At 37.2% G+C, this 27,314-nt stretch overlaps 1 protein-coding gene across 2 annotated transcripts; it reads right to left on the bottom strand.

Annotated features, from left to right (window-relative positions):
- Positions 1-668: 668 nt before the first annotated feature.
- Positions 669-27,314, bottom strand: LOC107189710 (sphingomyelin phosphodiesterase-like). Of its 2 annotated transcripts, none has more exons than XM_015578304.1 (11): positions 26,996-27,314; positions 16,514-16,614; positions 14,827-15,035; positions 11,626-11,922; positions 9,525-9,917; positions 8,589-8,761; positions 7,706-8,068; positions 6,102-6,294; positions 5,536-5,720; positions 3,172-3,357; positions 669-738 (listed from the first exon to the last, which is right to left on the bottom strand). In XM_015578304.1, the coding sequence occupies exons 2-11, from the start codon at positions 16,584-16,586 to the stop codon at positions 669-671; spliced, it is 2,142 nt and encodes a 713-aa protein (XP_015433790.1). In that variant the 5' UTR covers positions 16,587-16,614; positions 26,996-27,314. The 2 variants fall into 2 exon arrangements, with proteins under 2 accessions (XP_015433790.1, XP_015433791.1); XM_015578305.1 differs by lacking the exon at positions 669-738 and adding an exon at positions 2,819-2,905.

Here is a 27,314-nt window from a genome sequence, read left to right as displayed (position 1 = left end):
CTGCTCAATGGAAGTGTCTCGACTTCTACCACGTTCAGGAATGTCGTCGACAGTTCCAGTGTACTGACACTTCTTCACGAACGCTACCGACTTTTGCATGTACAGTGGACTCTAACTATATTGCCATGGTCAGGGCTATAGGGGAGTAAAATGGCAATGAATCCAGAGCCCCCTCCATGCTAAGTTCTGTTGTCACAGCCTCGGACTCAGCGCTTGCGCAAAAGCTGGGTCGTGCTGGTGCGTCGGCGTACGCAACGTGGTGGGAGAGCGAATTTGTGTGCTCGAAAGTACGTGTGAAGGGGAAGTGCCTCGCGTGGCAATATAGTTAAGAGTCCACTGCATCAGACTGCCACTGCATACGAAAAGGGTCCGCGAGGGTGCGTGCAGAAGAACACAGCTTCGAAACGAATAACGTACATTGTACTCATTGTGAAAAACTGACTTCTTTTACTTCCTCTGCCGCGATTTCTGTTCCTTTAAGACCCGTTTTTGAAAAGCGTCGACACGTTTTTATTGAACAGAGTGTAGCTACTTTATACTTCATGCTCTCGCATATGTGTTCTATGTTGTAACAGTTTCTAAACGGCGAAATAGTGATGTGTACATATTATGATTTTAATAATTTAATATTGTAAATTACTTTGATTTATTGTTTAATTTACTTTCCTTTATCCCAAGCCTAATACATACTTGGGTAAATTGTATGCAAACCGTGGAATTGCCATGAAGATGGACATCCTGTGAATAAGAAATAAAAAACACGATTATATTCAACAATTAAAATGCATTATTGAAACAATAACAAAATATACTAAAGTGACCAGATGTTTCTTGTTGTAATGCGGGACATGTCCAAACAAAAATTAAAAAAAAAAACACCCGAAAAAATGACTATGTACATCAATATCAAATATAACTATATGTATATATAAATATAATCATCGATGTAAAGAATAATGTTAAATAATTATTTTATTTTTACATATGTTTCCTCTGTAAAACTCCTTCTATAGGGTGATCGTGTCGTTGGAAGGGTCACCAGGCATTACAGACAGGCCGCCTTCTTTTTTGTTCAAGTGCCGCGACCATAAACATTTATTTATGGGAGACATTTTATTTTATGGGAGTTGGTGGCCCACCTAAACTGTAGCATCGACACCTTAAAAAGCCTATGATTTTAACCACGTCTATGTTATGAGAACGGTGAATCTGCGGTGGGTAGGGACACTAAAATGGAAATGGGGTAACGTAACACCAAAAAAGTGGGTCGCAAAAATGCACTGGATGAAATGTCTACTCCTATACCTCGCCTGTGCTCCTGCTGAGCGGTCTACGCGTGCTCTGTGGATATCTGTGAGACAGAGCGACAACTTTCGCCGAAGTCTATCTGCATCCACTTGGAAAAAGTAAGACTTTTTAGCGACACTTGAACGACAAAGAAGACGGCTTGCCTGTCGACCCATCCAGTGACACGCTCACCCTATAGTCAGTGTGTCGTTGCGCGCGCCAATCGTGCACATTGCGTGGTGGGTATGGAAGCAGGTCGTTCCCCCTACGACAGTGCAGTGCAAGCTGGTAGGGGAGCGAGCCAATATGATTCGCTGCCTGTTGGCCAAGCCTGTTTTAAACCAAGCACAAGTAATCTTTATATGCTTATGAGTCTTAATGTAGAAAATATTACAAAAATTTAATTGTATACGTGATCAGTACTTACTATAAAGAAGATAAAATAATATTGCTGTAACCACCACATTGTATGTATCTTCCACCACCAATTATCTGACTACCCAATGTTTTCTGTTGACGAGTACAGCTATTATATAAAATAAAATTTTTGTTTCAACAGTAATTAATAATTAATTTATGTGAATAATAGTTAGTCGCGAAGAAACCAAACAGTAAATACTAATTTTCAAGACATACTGATATTTTATCTAACACATGAGTTATTATGTAACTTATATAGAACTAATTTTGCTAAGTTTCAAATTTCAATGGCCCTAACTAACTTTATTTCATTATTATCTTAGTATAATTATTATCTTTAAGTTCCAAACCAAATATTACGTTATTCAGATGTATATTCAAAAAAACACTAAAAATTTGAAGATGTTTGTCAAATTTGATATATTTCAAAACATTTTCTATAATTACGTTGTATTATGTTTGTATTATTTTTTTGTCTGTAGTTATAAAAAAATTTCTGCTAAATTTTTATATTACTGGTGCAACCAAATATAATAGAATGCTCAAAATAGTTAGACAGCTAAGTTCTATTTTACAATACTAGCTTCGAATAGTCTAAAGCACAAGCTTTGAAAATATTGAATACCTTAATTTGTACAGAAGAGAGTCCTTCGACTATGTAAATACTAACTATTTTAAGCATTACATTAAGTCATATTTATATATATGTAAAGTAATCTCTCGAAAATCTCAGAAAATTAGGTCCACATTAGTAAATCATTTTGAGACCAAAACTGTTTGTAATCAGATAAAACCTTCCTTTTATTTCGGTGACACGCTGCGTTGCACGCATACCAGTTGATGAGTTTAGCAAATAAGTGAGGGAGAATTTAAAATTCGAGATTTTCGAGGGAGTACTGTAACACGTTGTCAACTTCGAAACCCTGTGTGAATTCATAATATGTTATATTCCTGGAAAAATAAATGTTAGTAATATAAGCAAGCATAATAAATTGATAATTCTAAGTATTACAAAATTTGTATTTTATTGGAACAAATATTTACAGTATTTTCGTATTATTTACACGAGAGTATCAAATAACATAATTTTATTTTTTACACTCATATTATGTAGAAAACTGGGTCGTCAAGAAGTCGGATACACTATCGGTAACATTTGTTAACTAAGTGGTTCTATTTCTCAGACTAGTACGGATATCTAAGTGAAATAAAATGAAATGTAAATAATAAAGAAATAACTACAATATATACAAAGTTGATTTATTATAGAATAACGGGAATTATTATTGTTAGAAGTTTATACATATAAATATATACATAAATAAAGCATGCAGCGATTGGTTTACTGTGTAATAGCCAATTTTAAGCAACATTTGTCAAATAGAATTGTTAGTAAAATTTAAATTACTTGGATTAATATCCTTACGACCAGAGTAAATTTGAAGCCACCAATTATGTACGTACGATAAAGCTAATCCATTGTAAATCCACACACGCCATCCTGTTCTTGTTTCACTGTCTATTCTAGATTCGAGACTCTGGCACAATGCTTTACGATCATGACTTCTTCCACTTCGTAAATCACAAAGTAACCTCTTCCGACACTCATCGTTGCACATTGGCCGGACAGGTGAATTCTTGTAGTAGTGTCTGAAACATTAGTAATGGAATAGAAAGATTCAAATATCTCAATTCGTTTCTGTTGTATCTACTTAACATCTAACGAATAATATGCGACGAATGTCGCCGGTGAGAGCGAGAGGACAGGAGTTCAAACTCAGTCGGTATGTCGAAGGTTGTTTAAATAAACGGAAAAGTGTTGGAATCGGTGGTATTTACAAGTTTATTGCCGTGAGGATATCGTCAATTAGTACAGTATAAACGCGGCGGCATCTTCGTCTGCGGTGCGGCTTCCACAGACTGGTGTCTGAGCCGAACAAGCGGATACGGTCCGAATGGGAGTTCGGACCCGGTGGAGTGTAGAGGTCTGCAACGGGCGGATATACTTAGACGGGTCTGCCTACCCGTTACCCGTCGTGTTTCGGTTCACTCAAACCCGCCCAAACCCGGTGTCGGACCGGCGGGTCTACATATACAGGGTGGGGCAATAACTATGTCCCCTTTGAAAATTGCCGTTATTTGTAATAATATGAAAAAATGTTATATACAAAACTTACACGGTATAGACGGGGGCATATTGTGACACAAACATTTTCTGCGTGGGTGAATGCATAGAGGAGATTTCAAGGTCATCTTTTTTATTTTTTTTTAATCTCCCACTCGCGCCCACACTGTTACCCACTGGCACTCGTGACTTTAGTTACGTTATTTCACTTTATGAGGGAACAATGTGGCGTGCATTTTATCGAATTCAAGAAATTATGGATACATGAAGAAAATTAATTTAATTTGAAATAAAGAATCAACAAAAATACTTGTAACATGTTTTGTTTTAAAATATGTAATGTATACAATGGAACAGTAAAACACAACCACAAAAACATCTTTCATATAAAAATTTAATAAAAAGTTGTAATAATTCTCCTTTATTATACAATAGTATCACAGAATATAGGATTGATTTTAATGGCATCATTTTAATGCATATATTGATTAAAATTGCTGTAAAAGTACCTTGAAATATTATTAATAAACAAACAAAATAAAAACAAAATCAATTGAAGGAATGGTATATACTTGCATAAAAGTGCAGTTAGGAAGAACTGAAGTATATAATGATAAATCGGTTTTCGCGTATGTATCGGTAGCTATGGCGTGGATTTAATGGGCTGAGTGGGTCTAGCGCGCATTCCACGGGTTGAGCGGACAGATCCCAGCACGGATGCGGGTGGGTTTGGGCGGGTTTGTGGCGTGCATCGTCGGGCCTGCGCGGGCCGAGTATGGTTCGGGTCGGACCAGCCCGGGTGACGAGGGGCTCAACCCGCCCGATGCAGATCTCTAGTGGAGCTCATTGCAGACCAAAGTCTGAGCCTGAAGGAAGACGGACTATGAACCGAAACGGATACTTGAGACCCGGTGGAAGTGGAGTGTCGGCTTATTGTAGACCGAAGTCTGAGCTTGGAAAAAGGGTTATGAACCCAACGACAATAGTTCGGACCCGATAGAGTGGCGGCTTATTACAGACCGAAGTCTGAGGCTTGAGAACGGGCTATGACCGAACGGTAGTTTGGACCCGGTGGAAATGTCAGTGGAGAGGTAACACGGTAGTCGACTCAGAACAAAAAGAGTCTCTCACTGGCAGTGCCCGTAAGTACGGTAATTGTGTCTGGGCTCGTGAATCGCCGTTCTTTTTCGCTAGCGAGAAACAGGGTGTAACAAAAATGTTAGAGGACCCGGCAATGGGAGACTTGTGAGGTGATTTGAAACAAGTTTTTCCTTAGCAAAAATATTATCCGAAGCTTTGTTAACGAGATATTGAAAAATCCCGACCAATCAAAGAGCGAGTCTGCCAGCCGAGTTCCCGCGATAACGTTACCTACCAATTGCAGCGCGATACTATTACAACTACTACCACTTTGTAAATTTATTTCAAGTACTGAAATAAATATTCAACTCAATGTTAATTTGGCATACATTTCAGCAACTCCCGAGATTAAGTGATAGGAAGCCCTTCCTCTACAACACTTTGCCCCCTAGCGGAAGCCGAGTTCACTCGTCGGTGTACAAATATATGCTTTTCATAAGCTTCTTATCATCTAAGAAGCACTTGGTAAATTGCATTTTTAGTAAAAAGTATTATCTTACTAACAAAAATATTGTATTTCTAATATTAGTTTTCTATTTGATAATCGAAACAGGTATACTTACTTGTAATAAAGATGAAAGAGCGAAGGTTCATTGCTCATTTTATCTATTAAAGAATCCCAATCCTTTGGCAATAGAGATGGCATTTGATACGCTTGTCGTGCACTATACATTTTGTGCCAGATAGGGTAATTATACAGATTTGCTTCCTTTAGATTCATAACCCAAGTTTCGTGATCTACAACTAACTAATATAAAGTTTTTAATTGTACACTCTCAAAAATACAATATTACCTAATAACTAATATTTGTTTCATTTCAAGGAAATAAGAAATATTTTTTAATTCTTAATTTCAAAAAATCAAACAAAGATCCTTAAGAAATGAATGGGTCTATTTAAAATAAACATTTTATTATTATTATTATACACATAAAAGTCAACACTGCATATCAAATTCTTAATTAAATAATATTAAATTAATAAGGGCGGCGTGTTTTTACACCTGGGTGGCGAACAACCCAGGAACAGCCCTGGGTACACATGTTTTTTATGAAGTATGAGTCTTAAGTACTACTTATATGTAATTATTTGATATCAGATACATAACAAAAGTTTGAATACAACTCACTCTAGTAGTTTTCGGATGATCACCATCTACATAATATATCCTATATCCTGGATTAAGATCATAGTAAGGTGTAACTGATGGTCCCACATAAGCTATACTGACAGCTCTTCCAAGATCAGCAACATCATAAAACAACTGAAATTCATCGTAGTGAGTGTGTCCAAAAAACTGTGCCGCGATTGTAGATTCGTACCTGAAGTAAAATATTTCTAGCTAATACGATTAAAGTCTTAATTTTAAATGAATAATTTATGTGATGGTCACAAATGTATTTTAATAACATCTTTACATGCTCGTTAGTGACAGAGATTAAGTATTGTATTATCGAAATGATGTTTAATCATGTTGAAAGTGATACCAAATAAATTTTTGTTTCATGGCTGCAAAATGAATGTTAATATAACACCTGTTGTACTATCATGTTTGAAAGTCAAGTCATGTCACGTCACGACTACATTATATCAGGTTTTTGAATGTTAGATAGATCTTGATCAACAAATATATTTTCATCTCTGTACTTTTCTCCTAGAGATAAGAACTTATCTTACAGATCAATATTGTTGATTGCGGTGTATGTTATTGCATTATTAACATTTCAACATGTTTAAATAACGATCAAAGGAGAAAGGACACCCTAAATGCACCAATTTTTGCAGATATTTTTTAATAACAGCATATACCATTTCATTCGGGAGTGTTTCTAGAATAAGTTTAGGTAACAGTCAACCGAATAACTGTTACTGTTTGGACAAGGAAAATGTTCAAATTGAAAATTTGTATTTCTTTGCAAAATCAAATTCTTGAAAACTGAGGATGCTGGCGAAAAACCGTTTGCAGATTCGAATTCAGGGCACAAAAATCTATAAGAAATGGCGATTGAATGTTACAAGTCCAAAAATGAATTAAAATTTGTTGAACGGTATTATCATAAGTAGTTTCCTCAATTTTTTGCACGCTTTTGTTCTGTATTTTTTAACGTTTTTGATGTTTCACAATTAGGATAATGAATTAAAACATCGCAAAAAATTCTCTAACACATGCTCGGTACATACTATCTGTCAGATTTTTTACAGAATTTTTACGTCATTGAACGGGAAAAATAGGGAAAGTTTCGATAATCCGAATTTTCCCTATTAGTACTTCCCTGGCCGAGATAGCGGGTTGAAACATGGCATAAACTGTTTTTTCTTGACAAGCTATCGTATGGTATATCAAAAGTTCAGATCAGTGTAAGGGTACTTTAGATCCCCTTGCCCTGCTATACCCTTTATGGTGAAAGCAAAGGAAATGTTGGATAGACGTCGAGATTGTTAATACTTTTGTACCGGGATAGGAAAAAGGGGAGTACAGTATCATCTCATATAATGACACCGTTCATTTTACAAAATGTTATTATAGAATAGGACTATATACAACGATGCAATATTACATTGGTTTGCAACACGTTCTGGTTTCCTTAGTACAAACAAAAATAAATAGTTCTGAGTGAATCTGGGGGGAACGAAATGATACCGTGGAAATAGATAATATTCTACGTGATTACTGCAAACCAAAGAAAAAAGTAGGCTGTAATTTAAAAACAGAACTGGTGCTAATTTACTAACCGATTGATGATTTGATAATAATTTCTAGACCACACTTTCAAACAATCCGAGTGTCCTGGTGGTATATGTCCAATAATATGAACTTTTTCACCATTCATTTCAGCTCCTTGTAATTCATAGACGAGCCATTGTAATTCACTTACTGGATCCGTACTGTTGATTAACAGCCACCAATTTTTGTTATTGCAATAATTCATGTTTACAGAAAGGATCCTGAATCCTGGACGAACTAAGACTGAATAGAAAGCCCCTCTTCGGACAGTATGTGAAACTCCAGCTGGTAACCAGTTTCTCCAATGTTTATCAAGTGCATCATATAGCCATGATATGTCATTTTCTTTCGGAACGAATGCAGGTGGAAAGCTGAAATACAATTAATTTTTTGAATTATTCAACACAGTCAACCCGTTCAACTCAATAACTGTTACCGTTCGAAGACAGAAAATTAAAAAATTAAAAATTTTCATTTCTGTTCAAAGTGAAATTTCTCGAAAACTGAGGGTGTTGGCGAAAAATTGTTTGCAGATTCCTATTCAAGGCACAAAAATCTATAAGAAATGGCTATTAAGTGTTACAAGTCCAAAAGAAGGTTAAAATTTGTTGAACAGTGTAATTGTTGTGCATAACCGCTCATAAGCATACGGACTCTTGGTCTGTATGAAAAAAATGTGATTTTCGTAAAAATGATATATTTTAGGCTACAAATATTTATTACCTAATAATAGTACCATTAGTCTATATCTAAGCATCAGTGTCTATTGAGCTTTAATATCCCCTAAACAGTATTTATTTCAGATTTGCAGCAATTTCGTTATTTTTGGTAACATTTACTGCATAAGTACAAGTATAACATTAATGTTTGAAACGAACAAAAAGAATGTACCTGTTAACAGGAGCACTTTCATGATTTCCTAGAGCTGGAAAGATTGGTATTCCAGGAAATATTTCAGTAAGCTGTGCTACAGTTTCATGTAAAATCTTAAGATTTTCCTCCCGTGTCTGATTCCATACATCATGAGGCGGTATGTCACCAGTCCACAAAATATAATCTATATCCTACGAAAAACATAAAATTCTGCTGTGTGCTTATACTATATTTTTTATATCCAAATTGCTTGCGAATTGTGAAAAGTAACAATCTATACGAAATCCTGCATTACAATTACGATGAAATAATAATAAATAGAATTTTCATTTTCTATGTCCTTCATTTTCTATAACAAAATCCATATATTTTATATCAAATACAATCTTAAAGTTTTTGTTTCTTTATGACATAGTCAAGAATTAAGTGAAACAATAAACAATGGTATCCACTTGGTCATGTAACATGTCACCAATTTTTAAAGTACAAATATTTCTTAATCTTTTGCGAACTTATTGTGTGTCTTGCAAGCACACGACATTTATATTCCATTACTAATGTATGACGGACTGCAAATAACTGAAAAATCATTCTTTTTCAATGATGTGCTGATACGCTGATGCTGTTTGAGTACAAATGAAAAGTTGCATAGAGTAATTCAGTGGTAATACAGATTTTCATTTTAAAAGATATACAAGCATATACGTGACCGTAAATAAATAATAGTGTTATGCAAAGTTAAAAAATACGAGGTCATATAATTTGGCGTTATTTTATATTTTCATGTGTGCCAAGTAAAAATAAACAATGTTATACCATAGACGTAGAAATGTCCGCGTAGAAGTATCATATTAAAAATAACGTAAAAAATAAAAGTACTACCGAGCCTTGATGTCAAATACAACTTTTAAAGTGCAAAATTCCAAATGATTGTAATTCGAATTCATTACTTACAGAATGAGTGTCAGCGATATGTTTAAGCATATGTTCGACGGTTCTCTTCGGTGTATCACATTTTCTGTAGTCACCCCATCGGCCAGCACCCGCGGCTGGACTTAGGGGTGCTCCGTTAGTCAGTCTGCAGCATAATGGTTCGTTACATTCCGCGTTTGCACCCACTTGATAGTAAGGATCGTAGTGTGTATCAGAGATATGAAGAACTTTGAAAGTCGGCGCACCTTCTTCGGGTGGTATAGGAGGTTTCACATGTGGTTTGTTTACTGGTGGAAAAGCCACTTCCCATTCATGTAAAGGATCGTAAACATCGTCGCAAGCGTTGCCAATTACGAAACTACAGATTTGTGGTGGACCCATATTTACTTGCTTTAAAACATAAATAACTTCTCCCTAGACAAACATATAACACTGTGAAAATAAAATTACGAGAAAATTTACCAAACTTGTTGCAAGTCTTTGCTGATTAACATCAATCGTTTTCGACTCAAAATTAATTCATCTGAGAATTCACTCCAATGATTAAAAAGTAATGAAAACTGGCATAATTTTCTGTATACGAGAAAACTAAAAACAACCAATTGCTCCTAAGTATTTAATAGATTCTTATACAGGGTGTCTCAGTTAAGATTGAACACCTAAATACCTCGTTTATTTTTAATGATGTCAGAAAAGCTTCAAACACAGATTGAATGTTTTCAAAAGAGGAGTTTCGTAAATAGATAATTTTTTTAAAATCATTCTTTTTTCGAATTTTTTTAGGGTCGCTGGCATTCATTGCCCGGGAAAGAATACATATTATATATATATTATATACATATAAAATAATTTAAAAAATTTTTAGTTTTTTTCTCTTCCGTAAATTTTCTTTTCAAATAACGCATACACGAAAAGATAATGTAACAGAAAATGAACGAAAAGTGATCGTAGTTCATTATTAAGATAAAAATCCGTAGTTTAACCTGGCGTCGGTGTGGTGGGAAAATGTAACGTGACCAGTGTGGAGGGATATCATATACCTACAAACGCTCAAGGCTCCTTTGTTGTTCCACGATAAGACACGTAGAGTGTTTCCAGATATCAAAAAACAATGATAATTACAAAAAGCACGTGTGAAAACAGATGATTAACTGCAGGTGAAAATTGATGACCAATTCGTGTTCCACGACAGAACACCCGAGCTAGAATTAAACATACGTTGCTCTTAAAATCTTAACTGTACGACACTAAACACTTCTTTAAACAAAAGAGTATGGTATAGAGGGCAATAGAGGACTCCTATTTTCAACTAAAAATGAAGCAATAAACGAATAATATAATAATGACGTATGTAATAAGAAATAAATAATAACGTATTAATAGATTAAAGTAATAAATTCAATATTATGTACATACTTAATAGTTAGTCAAAATCGTTTTATTTACTTCATAATGTTTATATATACTGTTTTCCTAAACTCACAGTTGGTTAGTATTTTCACTTTAACTATATCCCTCGCTATATTAAGTTTAAATACAATTTTGTGATATAATAAATTATAATAAGCATGTAATTTTAAATTAATGCAATTAATAAATTTAAATGTAATATAACAAATAATTGAATGTATCTAAATACGTGGTAGAAGATGTAATAGAACAAAGTATATGCTTCCTGGCCACAGATTGCCGGCTGTAGTAAAAAAATTCAAAAAAGAATGATCCAAAAAATTGGAAAAAAAATTGTGACCAAAAAAAACTGTCTTTGAAACATTTTTCAAATCAAAATCAAAGGAGATATATATTTAGATGTTCGGTCTTACCTGCGACACCCTGTATATGTAGTAAGTAATTGGTGGTCAGATTTTTACATAAAATTCATTGTAGTTTTTTAAATATTTTGATTGAAGGAAATTCCACATACGTTTAATAATAGAAGACCTTATTTTTCATACGTAAAGAGAAATCTAACAAAAAGAGTATGATTAAATTTTTAATTTTTATTAGATTTGCGAATGATATACGTATGTCAAATCTAGTTATTCTTGTTTTCAAGACTAAAGTTGCAAAAAAACTGATGTACTTTATACGATAGAGAACAATACAATGTAACAAAACTTACTCCAAAAAGCAGCGTTACTCCTTGACAAACTCGAGCGCTTTGAATATTAAGAGATACACAAAATTGATAAATATTATTCATAATTTCTTCATCGCTCTTTCCGGCCTTTATATAATACTGAAGAAGACCCGCGCCAGCTTTGCATGCTGTACAGGACACTTTTGACATTACCGACGTTTCCACTTCCATCATGACTTGCTTTAAATCTAACAATTTTAAAGCTTTATCTACAAATCCTGAAAGTTGCCCGCTTGGTTGTACTGTCTCCATATCCCACAGCATTCGAGAATAATTGTACTGAAAAATACAAGCATATAATTATTAATACAATTAATAACATTACATGCAAATATCCTGAGAGTATAAGGCTTTATGTTATAAATTATTTAAAAGAATTGTCTCCCTCCTATTGAAAATGTGTGGTCCATTTTAAAATCAAGCCTAGCAAAAAGTAGACCAAAGAATTATTAATAATTTAAAACATTTAACACAAGAAAAATGGCAATTATTTTTTAGAAGTACACATTTTCTTCACCTATTCTTTTAATGAAAATGTCATTTGAAAGTGGTCATCGTTGTGGGTATTAAATAATTAAAGAGATATGTTTATTTACGTTTGTGGCATACTTTTATTACATAGCAATAAAGTAAGTCATTGAAATATGTTGTCAAGGTCATTGTAATGTTCGGTTTTTGGAAATAACTCTTGGTTTACAGTTTACACTCACTTGTCTTGTGCTCACTTTGGAGTCCCGAACATTACCCGGACGCCTTTAACACTAGTAGAACAACCAAACCCGTCCAAATTAAGGATTTCATATTTCTTATTTTATAATTACTGAAATCATAAAGATGCTTTTGTCGGAATCTATATTGACTTTTAGTTTATTATATGTTTCACATTATACTATATTCCGTTATATTATATTATATATTATACATATTAATATAGTGTACGATTTTTTTTCTTTCTAGTGTTAAGTATCGTCCCCAAATGGTGGTATGGGATATTATCTCACCTAAGTCCTGCCGCGGTCATAAAGATATACTAGGTATGTTACATTTATTACACTGCAGTCATCATTCTGAACAAGTTTCCCCTATACAGGGTGAGTATTGTAACATGACGACTTAAAATGACTCGTAAGTTATTTGTTCTATGAAAAAAATGTTCAAACAAACGTTGCATGGTTTCCAGGGGGACATATAGTGCTATAAACTGTTATTTGCTACTTTGTTTTATTATCAAGATATGAGGGGCACCTTCAGTTTTTTAAATGGAATGACGAAAATTTTTTTTGAATTCAGATAAAGCACCAAATTCTGCGTAAAAAAGTATTACACCAAATACGGCGTAGAATTAATAATTCGTAAAACAATTTGTAAAACAAGTTTTATTTGAAGCGGTGTTTGAATGTGTTGTTCATTACAATCAATGCGCTTGTCTAATCGGATTATGAGTGAACGAAGAACTTTTTCTAGTATCTATGCAGTTATTGCGGCACATGCACCAATAATATGTTGTCGCATATCTTCGGCCGTCGTTCGTGGCTCGCGATAAACTTCATTTTTTAATGTTCCCCAAAGGAAATAATAGAGCGGTGTTAAGTCTGGCGAGCGAGCTGGCCAAGCAATGTTACTAACACGTCCGATCCAACGATTAGGAAACATCCTATTTAATGTTTTCCGCAACTGCCAAGTATAATGTGCTGGACAGCTGTCCTGTTGATGCCACATTCTTTGACGTATTAGCTACGGTACATTTTCTAATAGGCCTGGTAGTGTTTCGGACAAAATTGTGGAGTATGTTTGACTTGATGATCCATCAATGAAGTACAGTCCAATGGTTTGCTGAGCAATTATGACGCACCAAACATTCACTTTCCATCGGTGTTGGAGGTCAATTTCACGAATCCAATGTGAATTCTCTGTTGGCCAATAATGCATATTTTTTTTGTATTAATATCTCCTCAATTTGTGACCGTGGCTTCGTCAGTCCATAAAACAGTCTGTACAAATGTACTATTCGAATCTTCCATCTGGTGCAACAACCAATCACAGAATTGTACGCGTTTCTCAAAATCACGTCCATGTAGCTTCTGATGTACAGACAGGTGATACGGATGAAAGTTATCCGAATGAAGAATACGCACAACACTGCTTTCACTAATGTCAGAACCACGCGAAATCTGCCGTGTACTGATATGTGGGTTATGGGCAACAGCTGCTAAGGTATACTTTCGTATACGAAATAAAATCGCACAATGACAATAAGAAGTTACCAATTGAACATCTGCAAGCATACTTCAGTTGTTACGCGATCAATTGTTCGATGGTCTAGCAGTCCCACAGGCTCGGGGTCGACCCATCGTTTTATGCCATAATCAAAATATAATTAGATGTTACTTTACATGAAAATCTGAAGCCTTTAAGGTTGTAATATTTCTCGTTAGTTGTTAACTACTTCAGAAAAATTTGCTGGCTGAAACTTACCGAGAAAGTAAGTAGTCATAGGAAGTAATAACTTTAGCATGCATTTAACATTAACATCAATTAGCCCTAAAGTTTGCAAAAAATCACGAAAATCGGAAAATTTGAGAAATTATAGAAAAGAAAGGGATTAAGTTTCCGACTTGAAACTTATCAGCCATCTAAATTAGCATGTGCTCTATCAAGAAAAACCAAAATTAAGTTTGAGACTTTACCCCTTCTTGCCGAAATTTTCGATTGAATTTTTCAATTTTCTAGTAATCCAATCTACAAACTAGACTCAAATTTTGGCTGGTAGAGTTAGGTTTAGGATAAAAGTGTACACAACAGTAGTTATAGTTCGTCCTTTTCTGAAAAACAAGCTTCTTGTCCCATATTGTTGTGATTATCAGACACCGAGATATTTTAATTCCCGCGAATCCCGGAAACCGAAAGAAATGATCTGGACAACACAAATACGATTCTTACATGCAAACAAAAAATCATTAGAAAAAATGACGTTTGTTTTGAAGAGTCAACATATGAGGGTAAATATACAGAAAAAATTACATTTTTTAAAAATGGTCGTGCGACGACAATGGACCACTTCGTTTGGAATGACCCAGGAAGGAAAGAATATGAATATCACCGTGGTAAAAGAATAAAGAAATAAAGAAACGAGAACGACGATACAAGAGAGTAAACATTTGGTAATAATAAGAATAAAAATACCCGTGCAAGTTGGTCAGGATTGGTTCCATTAATAACGACAGTTTCTGCGGTTGGTGGTAAGTCTCTGAGTGTATCGGTGAATGGTAAAATGGTAACATCAAATTTTTCTGCTAGTCTTGCTCTTGCAGCGAGCCATTCATCTGCAAGTTGCGTCCAGTTGGTTGCAGCTATTTCCGCTTCCCTCTTTAATCTGTCCCGAATGGGATTTCCTGGGCAGAAAGCGGAAAGTTTAAATTTATTTTATTGTATTGAAATACAACGATAATTATGTCTGTGTATTATTTAATAATGATTAACGGTCTGCGACCAGATGTTACGGTTACTTAAAGTAGGTGCAGTGTATAAAAACTATTCGTGCAAGGAACAGTTTCAATTAACACTTCGTGTTGCCTTATTTATTATAGACATAAATAAATATACATACGATTTGTAAAACAAATAAGTAAGATAAATTTCAGAGAAATATAACGATGTAATTAAATAATAACAAAAGTTAGCAGTTGTAATTAGATAAACAAGCGATATTCTGCTTCCTAATGTTACGTTTCGAACAAAATTCTTTTTTCTTTTTTTTTCTTTTTCTTTTACTTCGGCTGTAATGTGTTACGATAATGCATATCATTGTGGGAGCTCCCTAATCGAATGCAGTACGGTCTTTGATGTTTATAAGATAGTTTTTCTCATTGGCGACGCAAATAAGCTCGTATATATAACGCATTCTTTTCCTTGCAGTCAACGTGATCCCACGTTCAGAACGCTTGATTGTAACGTGAGGTAGATATTTGCTTCGCCAAACTACCGAATGTAAACCTCAGGCGTCCCGTCAGCTCCGATAAAATATCGAGCATCTCGAACTCTCTTCTTCGCGCGCGCCTCGTACGTAACACTAACAATAAAACTATTGCAACAGCATACAAAACATATTTGTACTTGTTACGCGTCAATTCTTACTAGAACTCGCCTAGAGTCGTTAATCATAGGTTTGACCGTCGTAGTACGCGTACGGTCGCGCATTCATCCGAGTATTTTCGCCTGAATGAGTACCGAACGAGTATCAGACGCGCACCAAAGAATCGAACGTTCGTTGATGGGAACGGCGAACCGAGCACGAACCGAACACGAACCGAACATCTGCCGAGCAGCCCGATCCGTTTCGTACATTGCCGACGTTGTATTGTTAATAGCTGTGACCTGTCAAAAATTCATTTTCAAATAAAATTTGAATTTGGCGACCGAAGAAACCCTTATGTATGATATTTTAAAGTGAAAACAGTATAAAGTTTAAAAATAGGCTTCCCATGCGGTGGGACACAATAAGCCCCTGATGATCGAGTACTAATGGTTTAAGGGTCAGCCATATTTATGGCTAACGCTATATCTTTGAAGCAAGCTTGAACAGAAGGATATTTTTTAAGGTAATTCCTCACGGTGGTCCTATTTTACGATAAATGAATGTTTTTACTTATAAAATAAATTTTTATATTCCGAAAAGATGACAGAATAAATTTACAAACTTACATACGATACATGTAAAACTTGACCTCTGAAAATTTAAATTTAAAAAAAAAAATTAAAATTGAAATAAAAATTTAAATTTAAAAAAAAAATTAAAATTGAAATAAAAATTTTAAACTCCCGAAAATTTTTCAACCGTCACACTAAGAGGACACTTTAAAGTAATACATACCTAGTGTAAGCCTTAATGTACCGACAAGGAGAGAGACGTGTATACTGATTATGATCCATTTCTTATTTGGCATTCTAGTTTAGGGTCTTTCGTGTTGTCAACTGCAACAAAAATCATAATACACCTGTTAGACTGTAAAAGTAATCATCAATGGTTGTTGCTAACACAGCTTTATAGCGCGTTCAGGAATTTTTAGAGTTCATTGAAAAATCTTTGGAAGGAAACGTGTCCCCGACATTACACACGTACACACCTTGTTTGAAAGGTATTCTTCATATAAAAAACGGTTTACACGTAATTTAGGTGGCAGCGTTAGGTTCACCACCCTGTATAATATAATAACCTTGTTTCGTCAGTATTTTCAAGAATTAATAACTTGGAAACGAAGTCTCGAACGCAGTTTCGTCATTCTTGATTTTCGTTTTACAATTAGTTTTGCATGGATAATTTACCATGTGAAAATGTCCCAGATGTTTTTTTATTAACAACCTGTACGCAAGCAACCTAACGCGATACGCAGAAATTGATACATTATATTGATTCGTTCATACGTATTCTATCACGACTTCAAGATGGTATTTAAAATTTTGGACGACGCTCGTGACTACTGTTACTCCTATGTAGGTCACAGATGAACATTCGAACGCGATGAAATCAACACAACACAAGTTAACGGTGTATAAACGTAGGGTAAACGTACCAATAAATGAACACTTAAGAGATTTTGTAACTATTAAAGTCGAATTTTAAACGATAATAATACTAATAAATATTTAGCAAATGAAAGTTAGATTTTTTAACGTCTGCTCCTTTTTATAACGTATAGAGTTCAATTTTAAATCTTGAAAAAATGTATTTAATTTAGGTGAAAATACAAAAATACAAATTTCACCAGTAAATAAACATTAATCAGTAAGTAAACATTTTTGACCAATGCACAGTCTAATATTTCAGCAATCTAGCCGGACATACACGGTATGTTCAAAAAGTTTCTAGACTGATTTTTGTACAGATATACTATTAGCCTCATCTCTGAAATCGAGATGATACTAAATAATTTAGACCTTTTTTAATGCCCTATAATTTTCGTGTTTCCCGATGTTCATTTGTTTATTAATACTACGCTGTTAAAAGTTGCTTGATTTTATACGTTGTCACGATTACAACCATGGAGCAACGGGCCGCAATTAAATTTTGGTTTAAAAGTGGAATAACTGCGATTGAAATTTACAGAATGATGCAAAAAGCATACGGACATGATTGTCTGAGTCGTGCTGTAGTTTTTCAGTGGTTCAAACGATTTAAAGAAGGTCGTCAATCACATGAAGATGACAAAAGAGAAGGACGACCTTCGACAAGTTGCACCGAGGCGAATGTTGAATGTGTCCGTCTCCTGTTGTCGAGAGACCGTTGTCTAACAATAAAAATGATAGTTGACGAATTAAATATTAGAATTCGACGTGTAAGGCACGAGGTTTACCGATCGGGTGAGTGGTTTCTGGTCCACGACAACGCACCCGCACATTCGTGAATCATCGTCTCAGAATTTCTGGCAAAAAAAAGCGTAACTGTTATTAACCATGCACCGAATTCACCAAATTTTGCACCTGCCGACTTTTTCTTATTCCCGAAAATCAAATTGCCAATGAAAGGGACCTATTATGAAGATTTGAATGCAATAAAACAGGCAGTAATCGAGCAATTAAACAGGGTAACACTAGAGGAATTTTCCAAGGCTTTCAAAGCACTCTATAAACGTTGTACTGGGTGTGACGCTAGAGGAGGAGTGTATGTAGAAAACTGAACAATAAAAATTCCTTAATCAACAGAATTCAATTTTTTATTACACCAGTCTTGGAACTTTTTGAACATACCGTGTAAATCAATTCCGATGTAGATACAGATTTATAAACACACATTATAAATCAACAGTGAAATATCTAAATCGCCAGCAAACGTAATTGTTTTTGTAAAAAATTACCTATAAATATTAATGTAATGTGAGTTACAATGGATGTGTGTGTGAATATGTGTGCGTGCGTGTGCCCGCGAAACGGTGAAGTCGAAGTCGCGCGATACCGAGCCGAAAACAAAAGTAAACATTATCATCGCGCGATCGCGAGGAGTGTAATGTGTGAATGCGTATGTGAGAATACATATAATCATAATAAATAGTTGAATTATTTTTACAAGAAAATTCTCGTGATTTCAATGACATTATTTCTGACAATATAAAGTAAAAAATCTAGCAACTTAAATTTTCATTAGTAGATGACTCGTTCTACGAACCCGTCTTATTGTTCTCTACTTCCGGTTACCAGTCGACGTATTTTTGTTATTGTCACATTGTGTCGATGTAATGTTCCTCCCTCCCGTACGAAGAATCTTATCAATCGCAAATCAAGATAATTCGGTGTCGACGATACGTCGTATAATATGACAGACCCGATGTATAGTTTGTTAATCCGCAAAATATAATGTTTCATTTTGTATTTAATTAACAAGTAATATCCGCCAACAAAAATGTTGAGATAAAGCCTAGAAAATAAAACAGACTTTTCCAATCGTTTTTATCTAATAGCATAACAATATTGAAGTATAAAGAATATTGTAGTAGTAAATGATTATACGTATACACTATTACTAATATTATTAATTTTATTATTTGATCAAATTATCAATTTACCGTATAACAAGAAAGTTCACTGACCGCACAAGACTTTCTTGTCTAATCGCGAATTCTACATGCGAGATACGATTCCGCTTTTATGTCAAGTTAGCTGTCTTCTTTGTTCGAGAAATAGAGAATCAACATTCAATGCCACTGAGTGGTAACCTCATCAAATTGATTCATTACGCTGACATTCTACAATACTCTACATGGTTGCCACCGCTTTACTTTATCCTACGATTTCTTTTAAAAACAGAAAAAGGACGCATATCAGAATTAGTTCCCTGTCTTTTCTATTTTTGGAAATGTTATATGTGTGTGCGTATATAAATATTTATAACGTCTTATGAAACAGAGTTCAATTTTTAATGAAATCATTTTAAAAACCATAGAAAAAAACAAAATTGTGTTTTATAATATTATACTATTTGTAGTGACCATCGGTACATAATATGCGAACATTTGGCGAGCAAATGGTCGGCCTCAGTTACGCCTACCCACGAGCTTAACTAATTACAATAACTTCTGGTGTGTGCGTACTTCCCGAAAAAGACGAAGCGTCGGGACGTCACTTTCTTCCGATAACGAACAAGAGCAGATCGCAAATAAATCGGTACTCTGTACATCGTCTTAAATAAAGACCTACTCTAGAACGCTGTGTGGTATATTTACACGTGAACTTAGATTCCTTTATATTCTTTACGCATTTTACATAACTCAAAAATAAAGAATGAATGTTCGTTAGTATTTTCACAAGAAGCGCCGGATTGGTTCCAAGAATATCGATCACCGCGAAAATACCGATAGATAATCGATAATTCGAACAGAGTTGTGCAGATTCCCTCAATTCGTTGACGCATGCGCATTATGCAACTGTCGCGCAAGTCAGGGACGTACGAGCGAATCAACGCTGGGCGCGCACTGGCACCCACAGGCTCGTATTATGATGCGAGGGCGCCCCGGCTTAATTAACGAAGGATTCCGGAAAATAAACAAAATATAATAAAACTATTTTTACAATTTCTTATATTGTTTATGAGCAGCTCCACAAATACAAACAGGATGCATTTGATTGCGTATTGTTTTTACCGAGGAAAAAATCCTTAAAAAAAGCTTAACTTTTTCGGTCGTCATAGTAAAATGACACCTTAAGACAGTGCTTTCGCTGTTCAACTTAGCTCTTTCGAGCCAAGAGAAATCCCCCACCACCTTCCGTTGTTACCGTGGAGTAACAGAGACAAAAGCGAACTTTCTCTACGACGTCACACGGTGCGAAATAAAGATTGGAAGGGAAAGCAGGCGCGTGGCTTCCGGTAATTCTACCTGCCACAAATGACCATCGACGACCTCGAGAAGGCGATCGTCACCGCCAGCAGAGGCCAGGAGAGGACGTCCGCACCTACATTACAGAACTGTAATCACTCATGTGTCCACAGAGGTACCTGAGCGTAACGAGGCAGATGGAGCGCTTCTACCGTAACCTCAGAGTCGAATAACAAAAATACATTCGGCGCACGGATGTTTCCGACGACCCGGGCTACTGTTGATGGCCGACGCCTTCGAAACACTTCAGCGCAGGAAGGCATCGACACGGACCATCCAGCCTCGAAGCGGCCTTGCTGAGGTCAAGATCACATATGACCGAGACACCTGCTGTTGGCGGTGCGGCCAACGCGGGCACTACCGCCAAGACTGCCGTCACCCAGGGAAATTATTCTGTTCCTATTGCAGCAGGGATGGGGTCGCAAGCCGGGACTGCGCCTGCCACCCAGCTCCGGAAAACAGCCGCGGGGTCGGAAGCCGAGGTGGGACCAGACCTCCACGAACCGAGGCGCCTCCGACCACACAATAAGGCCCGATGGTCGCCTGTACCTTCCGTTCGGGCTAGACGGACGACAGTTCCAAGCGCTAGTCGACACCGGGACTGTCCGATCCTACATAAATAGCGACGCTGCCGACCTGTATCGCCGAAACGGGGGACCCACCTGCCCGGCCGAGCTACGAACCCGAGTAGCTAACGATATCGAGGTCCCGCTACAAGAGGAGACGAACGTCACCGCACGGATCGGAGGACAACACGTCACGTACCCCTATCTAATAATGCCGACGTTGGCTCAGGCCGGCCTGCTAGGGATGGACGTTACGACGCCTGAGGACCGAGGTAGTCATCGATCGACATTGATAGGGCTCCAATCCCGATCGGGCATGGAGTCCAGCGGCGGGGTTTCCAGCTAGGATGCCGCGCAGCAGCAGGAATTGAAGAAATTTTTGCTAACGGAAATCGCTGCATTCAGTCGGATCTGCGGGACCACCCACCTCGCGGAATACCGAATTCGACTGAGAACGAGCGAGCCACTGAAATAACGTTACCTCCTAAGAAACTCCGCCATATAGGCCGTCATCGACCAGGATGTGGCCCAGATGCAGGCCGACGGTGTCATCGAGCCCTCCCGGAACCCGTGGAGTTCACCCGTGGTGTTAATTCGCAAGAAAAGCGGTAAACACTGCTCCTACATTGACTTTCGGCGGATGAACGAAGTCACGGAAAAAGACGCGTACCCGTGGCCACAGGTCCAGGCAACCCTGGACAAATGACGAGAGGCCAGGTAACATCTTGATCGTGGACCTCGCCAACAGTTACTGGAAAATGCCGCTCGCGCCAGACAGCCGCCCGATAATCGTCTTCACCGTACCTAGTCGAGGACTATACCAGTTCCGAGTAATGCCGTTCGGCTTCCACTATGCCTCCGCCATTTTCCAACGAATGCTGAACTAGCTGATAGACTCTAGCCTGGAGTCTTCGCGTACCTTGACATCATCGTCCTGAAACGGACCTTCGAGAAACAACACGATAACCTGCGAGAGGTGATCCGCCGACTGAGGAAGGCCAACTTGAAAATTAACCCGGATAAGTGCAGCTTCTGCCAGAGAGAACTAAAATGTTTAGAGCACGTGGTGACACCGGAAGGGATGCGGACCAACCCCGCCAAGGTACCGGCAATCCGTGGAATAGCACTCTGGCGACGCTCCTCAAGAATCGGCAGAAATAGTCGTGGGGCCCCACAGAGGACACCGCCTTCCAGACGCTCCAGGACCAATTGGCGACGGCGCCAGTTCCTACCTGCCCCGACTACGCCAGACCGTTTATATTCTGCGGCAATATGACTTCGAAATACGGTACCGCAAGGGCCCTACGAATCTGATAGCCGACGCCCTGTCCCGCCAACTGGAAAACGTCAACGGCCCTGACACTAGTACCGCGTACCGATGGCACGATTCTCTCTGCCAGAAAGTCCGGGAGTGGAAGCGAACAAGGAGCAGCAGCGTCGGGCCGAAGGCCTCTGCTAGCGGATGCGCAAACTATTAGGAGACATCCCCGAACGAGAAGAGGGTTCCTGGCCATCCCGCCATTACCGGACACGCACCCCGGAAATGGACATACCCGAGCTACAGCCCATCCAGCCCGGAACGCCCCAGAGGTCGCTAGCCTCACGGAAGGGCCACCTGGCCGCCTGAGCCAGCCCACAACCAGTTCCAGCGGAGCATCCACCACCACGAGGTCCCGAAGGGTCACCGGCGGACCTGGCTACTCAGACGGACCTGGAGCCAGCCCCGCCGGTCGTCACCAATCGTGGAAACCCGCCCACGGTGTCCGAGCCGATGACGCTGGCCACCACCGCCAACGGGGCCTGGATTCCGATGCGCCAAGTCCTGGGCACCGACGTCCCGGAGGGGAAGCTTATCCGCCACGTCCTCCCTGGTGAGGGAAGGGTTACCACGCATCGCCAACGACGGCAGATACACCTTGTATGGAGCTATGGTCTGTTTTTCGAAAGAAGAACCCTGGAAGGTAGGCCCGACTTTTCGCGGTGTTGTCGCGATTGCGACAGGTCTTCGGTGCTTGTGTCTCTCTCACTCTTCGCGTCTTGGCCAATAACGTTCGACCGTCGACGTGCGTCCTCGTCTACGGTCGTCTGTCTCCATCGCACATATTACGAACCTCTCGAGAAGGACCTACCTACAATCTCAAGTAGTGGAGACTACGTTCGGCACGCGCCCGTCAATCATCCATTGTCTGGAAATGGCGGAGAATGTTGAAGAGACGCTGAATGTTTTCACACGTCAAGAGTTAACATACATGAATAAGAAAAAGTTTATTTCTTTTGAAAGAATGTATTGTACCCAAATATTGAGCAACATATTAAAAGAGGATTAAATTAATACGTAGGTTATTAAACGCTACACGTGGAAATCGCAGGGTAAAGAAGGAAGTTGGTTTACCGAGCGTCTGAGCGAGAGGCTTTCGTGCCAAAGTGACGGAGGATAAATGACGTATTATTACAAAAAATACACCTAGGTCAATTGATTTGTAAACAATTGAAACATCAACCGTAAAGTTAGTCGTACCGGTGTGTTCGAATATTTTTGGGAGTCACTGTATATCATGCGTTTGGTGAAAACAATTGATAGAGCCGAAAGACTCATATATGTGTCCCACGTAAACACATCGCTGCGGCCAATGAACCCATATACATATGCGTCAGCGACATATCTTATACGTATATATGTATATCGTGACAACAGCTCAATTCCACGGTACAATAGGTTTCAATCCGTCCCGTCCGCAAAGGGTTAATACAAACAAGTATATATTTAAATAATCATCGGTAGTTGTAGTGTTAAGGGCCGGGGTGATATACGATGGACATGGCGTCACTCTATCGGGGCTCGTCGTTGCTGTGATTACTGCTCGGTGAATAGTGGGACTTTCGGTCGCAGCGATTAAGTGCCCGTCTGCAAAAGCGCTGCTAACTTGACCGCGTGTTCAAGCCAAGGTGGACTCATTTTTTTTTAATTACATTAATTATATATCTTTTACTTTCTAGCTAAATGACAATGACCAGTATTTATTTAAAAGCACTTTAAAAATAGTTTAAAATAATTTTATTCCAAAATGTGTACAAAACTAATTTTAGAGCAATTTTCATCGCATCGTTCCTCTACCTACATATCTTTTCCTTTACGGGCTTGTTTGTAATTTTTTACGTTAAATGAATATAGGGAGTTTAGTTTTAAAAGCCTTTATCTTCAATCATTGTGGGTAGATTGTAGCAAATGTGATTGTTTAACGTCCATAGTCTTCTTTCTTATTTCGCTGCTTCTCCTTTCATGTGCCCTAGTAATGATAGGATTATTTGTATTTTTCGATACTAAATATATACATGATCTTTGTATTAACAAAACCTTCAAGGTGTTATCATAAGTAGTTTCCTCAACTTTTTGCACGCTTTTGTTCTGTATTTGTCATCATTTTTTATTTTTCACAACTAGGATACTCAATTAAAAAATCGCAAAAAACTCTGCAACACGCGCCCCGATAAATACTATCTATCAGATTTTGTACAGAATTTTTGCGCGTCATTAAACAGGGAAAATAGAGGAAAAACCGATAATCCGTATTTTCCATATTACTACCCTCCTGGTCGAGATAGAGGGTTGAAACTTGGCATGAACTGTTTCTTCTTGACAAGCTATCAAATGCTATATTACAAGTCCAATCGGTCTAAGGGCACTTTTGACCCCCTGATCCTGCTATACCCTTTAATACAGTTAATTAGAATATAATTATAATTGTCTTGCAATTATATTGTACTTTCATTTGAATTTTGTAATTAGATTACATTACATGCATTTACAAGTGCGTGTAAAGCCCAAATAAATACTATTACGTGTACGCTTAGTTTCTTTTTTACTTTTAAAGCATTGTGTTGGTTTGAGCTAGTTGATAAACAAAAGAATATTGTACAAAGCATTATACTGATCTGAGCTGGTTAGTATCTCAGAAACTAATCAAGACCCGCAGCTAAAACTTTATATTTAGGGTTCTCCCCACCTCCCCTTCCTCTTCAAATTTCGGTTCTTTATGATGTGTGAGTCATATCGTACTATATCTTGTACCAATTTGGTCTACCGTATAGTGGGACATTACTGCAGTCGAGTCACAAACATTTAGATATCAACTTGTCATAGTGATTAGAACATTGCCAATCATATAGAAACTGGGTAATCTCGTAGATTTCAGTGACCTTGTATGTTGCAAAGATCAATGTCCTCAGTGGCTTTATATACAAGGTGTCCCATTTGAACATTTACACGCAATTATCCCCCGAACTGTTCGTTATTCTAAAAAATGTGTCAAATAGAATTTACTTTGTTTTGAGGGAGACATCTTATGATGGTCAGAAATGTTATCTAGCTGGACGTGCCTCCGAGATTTCAATGCGACCTTTGTTTTTTTAAATGGACCTATATGTTTTCATTTACCTAGACTTGTAGCTTAGTTCGTGATAAATTAATTGACCTCTAATACATATGTTAGTCGGCCAAGGTCATTCACCATTCCAAAATTAGAAAAGTAATGAATTGACGAAATATTTCGGCAAAAGAAATCTTGGGGACGAGCAACAAAGGTAACTCTTCAATGGCAATAACTGACCTTGAAAGACCAAGATCATAGAGCAATAAATTCGTAATGAAATGGGCTACACACCTGCCTAAATGAAAACATATAGGTAGATCTGTTTAAAAAAAAACAAAGATCACCTTGAAATCTCGGAGGCACGTCCATCTAGATAAGATTTGTGACAAGATGTCCCCCTCGAAACAAAGTAACTTCTACTCGATACATTTTTTGGAATAACTAACATTTCAGGAGATAATTGCACGTAAAGATTCAAATGGGAAACTGTACCTATACATACAACCGCCACTCAGCTTTGGTTTAAACAATATTGTACATGAAAGTATTTTTAATACCACGTAGTGTTTGTTTGTAGGTTTTCCTCAGTACATAGCTGTGGTACCAGCAGTAATGATTTACACAGTGTAACATAAATATTAAATTTCTTACTATTAACAAATTATGAACATTCCAGGTTTTTCATAAAAAAAATGTTTATTCGACTATCAAGGTCGTATTGCCGTCGAAACAAAAATTTATCTATGTATGCATAATGGTGATTTTTTTATTGTTTTTATTATTGTTTTATAACATAAAATGTTTCTGTGTAGTGAACAGGTACATCTCACTCACTAAAATCGAAACACGAAATAAACATTACAAATATTTGAACTTTATATAGGTAAATAATTATCACGAAATACGAAAAACACAAACAAACATTGAGTGATTCCCGGAGACTATGCCCTTAATCTTACGGTACATGACATATGACAATATTCAAGCTGTAGGCTATGGAACACCTTGAAACAATAAAACTCATTCTGTTAAAAATATGTTTGTGTACATTTTTCAAACTATCACTGAACGGCGATTATATGTATAAGTATATAGAATTACTCAGGACATTGACCTTTATAACATATACCAAGGCCATTGAAATCGGCGCGGTGTACCCCGTTCTATATAATTTCCAAAGCATTTTTATTTATGCATGGAATATTATGTATGGTTTTATTTCTCTATTTTGATATAGTGATACACAACTTTAAAAAATTCACAACACTGTGTGAGTATACTTGGGATATACATAAATAATCTAAATATTACGATATTCCTATTTTTTCTTCTTTTTTGACGTATTTAAATTTTGGCGGTAATATAATATTTTTTTGAATCATTCTATATTTCCAGTCAACACTTCATAATTTTAGTTATGGCCATAAAATTGAAAACTACTTATATACATAACTATTTTTTCGGGGTATACCCGATTTTAGTGAGAAAAGGTTACCTAGGTAACGACAAAAGAACAATTACACTAGTTACTGCAAACGGTACAAGTACTTACGAAATTTAAATTCTGGTAACGTGACACGTGTTGCGCAAAGAGACTTTCGAAGGTGTCCAGTTAGTATATAGATCACTTAGGAATGTCGTGAGCAACATAAAAATATCGGCAATTTTCTTATGATAAATGAAATTTATAATATTCCGCGATCTTCCCGGACGTTCTGCACAATTTCTAGAGCACCAGGGACAAGTCGCGCACGCACACGTGTTTACACAATGCACTACTGACCGAAAGCCGACCCTTTCTTTCTCTCTCTCCCACTCTCTTCGTATCGCGGCACACAACTTAACTGTCACTTCCCATCCAACTGCGGTGA

The sequence above is a fragment of the Dufourea novaeangliae genome, unplaced genomic scaffold (genome assembly GCF_001272555.1).
Source record: "Dufourea novaeangliae isolate 0120121106 unplaced genomic scaffold, ASM127255v1 scaffold162, whole genome shotgun sequence".
Classification (NCBI taxonomy): domain Eukaryota; kingdom Metazoa; phylum Arthropoda; class Insecta; order Hymenoptera; family Halictidae; genus Dufourea; species Dufourea novaeangliae.
This window is presented reverse-complemented; position numbering and strand designations above follow the sequence as displayed.

Excerpts from the sequence above, each read along its gene's own strand:
- LOC107189710 (XM_015578304.1), bottom strand. The coding sequence starts at position 16,586 with ATGCCAAATAAGAAATGGATCATAATCAGTATACACGTCTCTCTCCTT. Across the intron at positions 8,762-9,524 it reads ATATCGCTGACACTCATTCT|GATATAGATTATATTTTGTG; the intron begins GTAAGTAATGAA and ends TGTTTTTCGTAG. Across the intron at positions 5,721-6,101 it reads ATCATCCGAAAACTACTAGA|TTAGTTGTAGATCACGAAAC; the intron begins GTGAGTTGTATT and ends ACTTTATATTAG.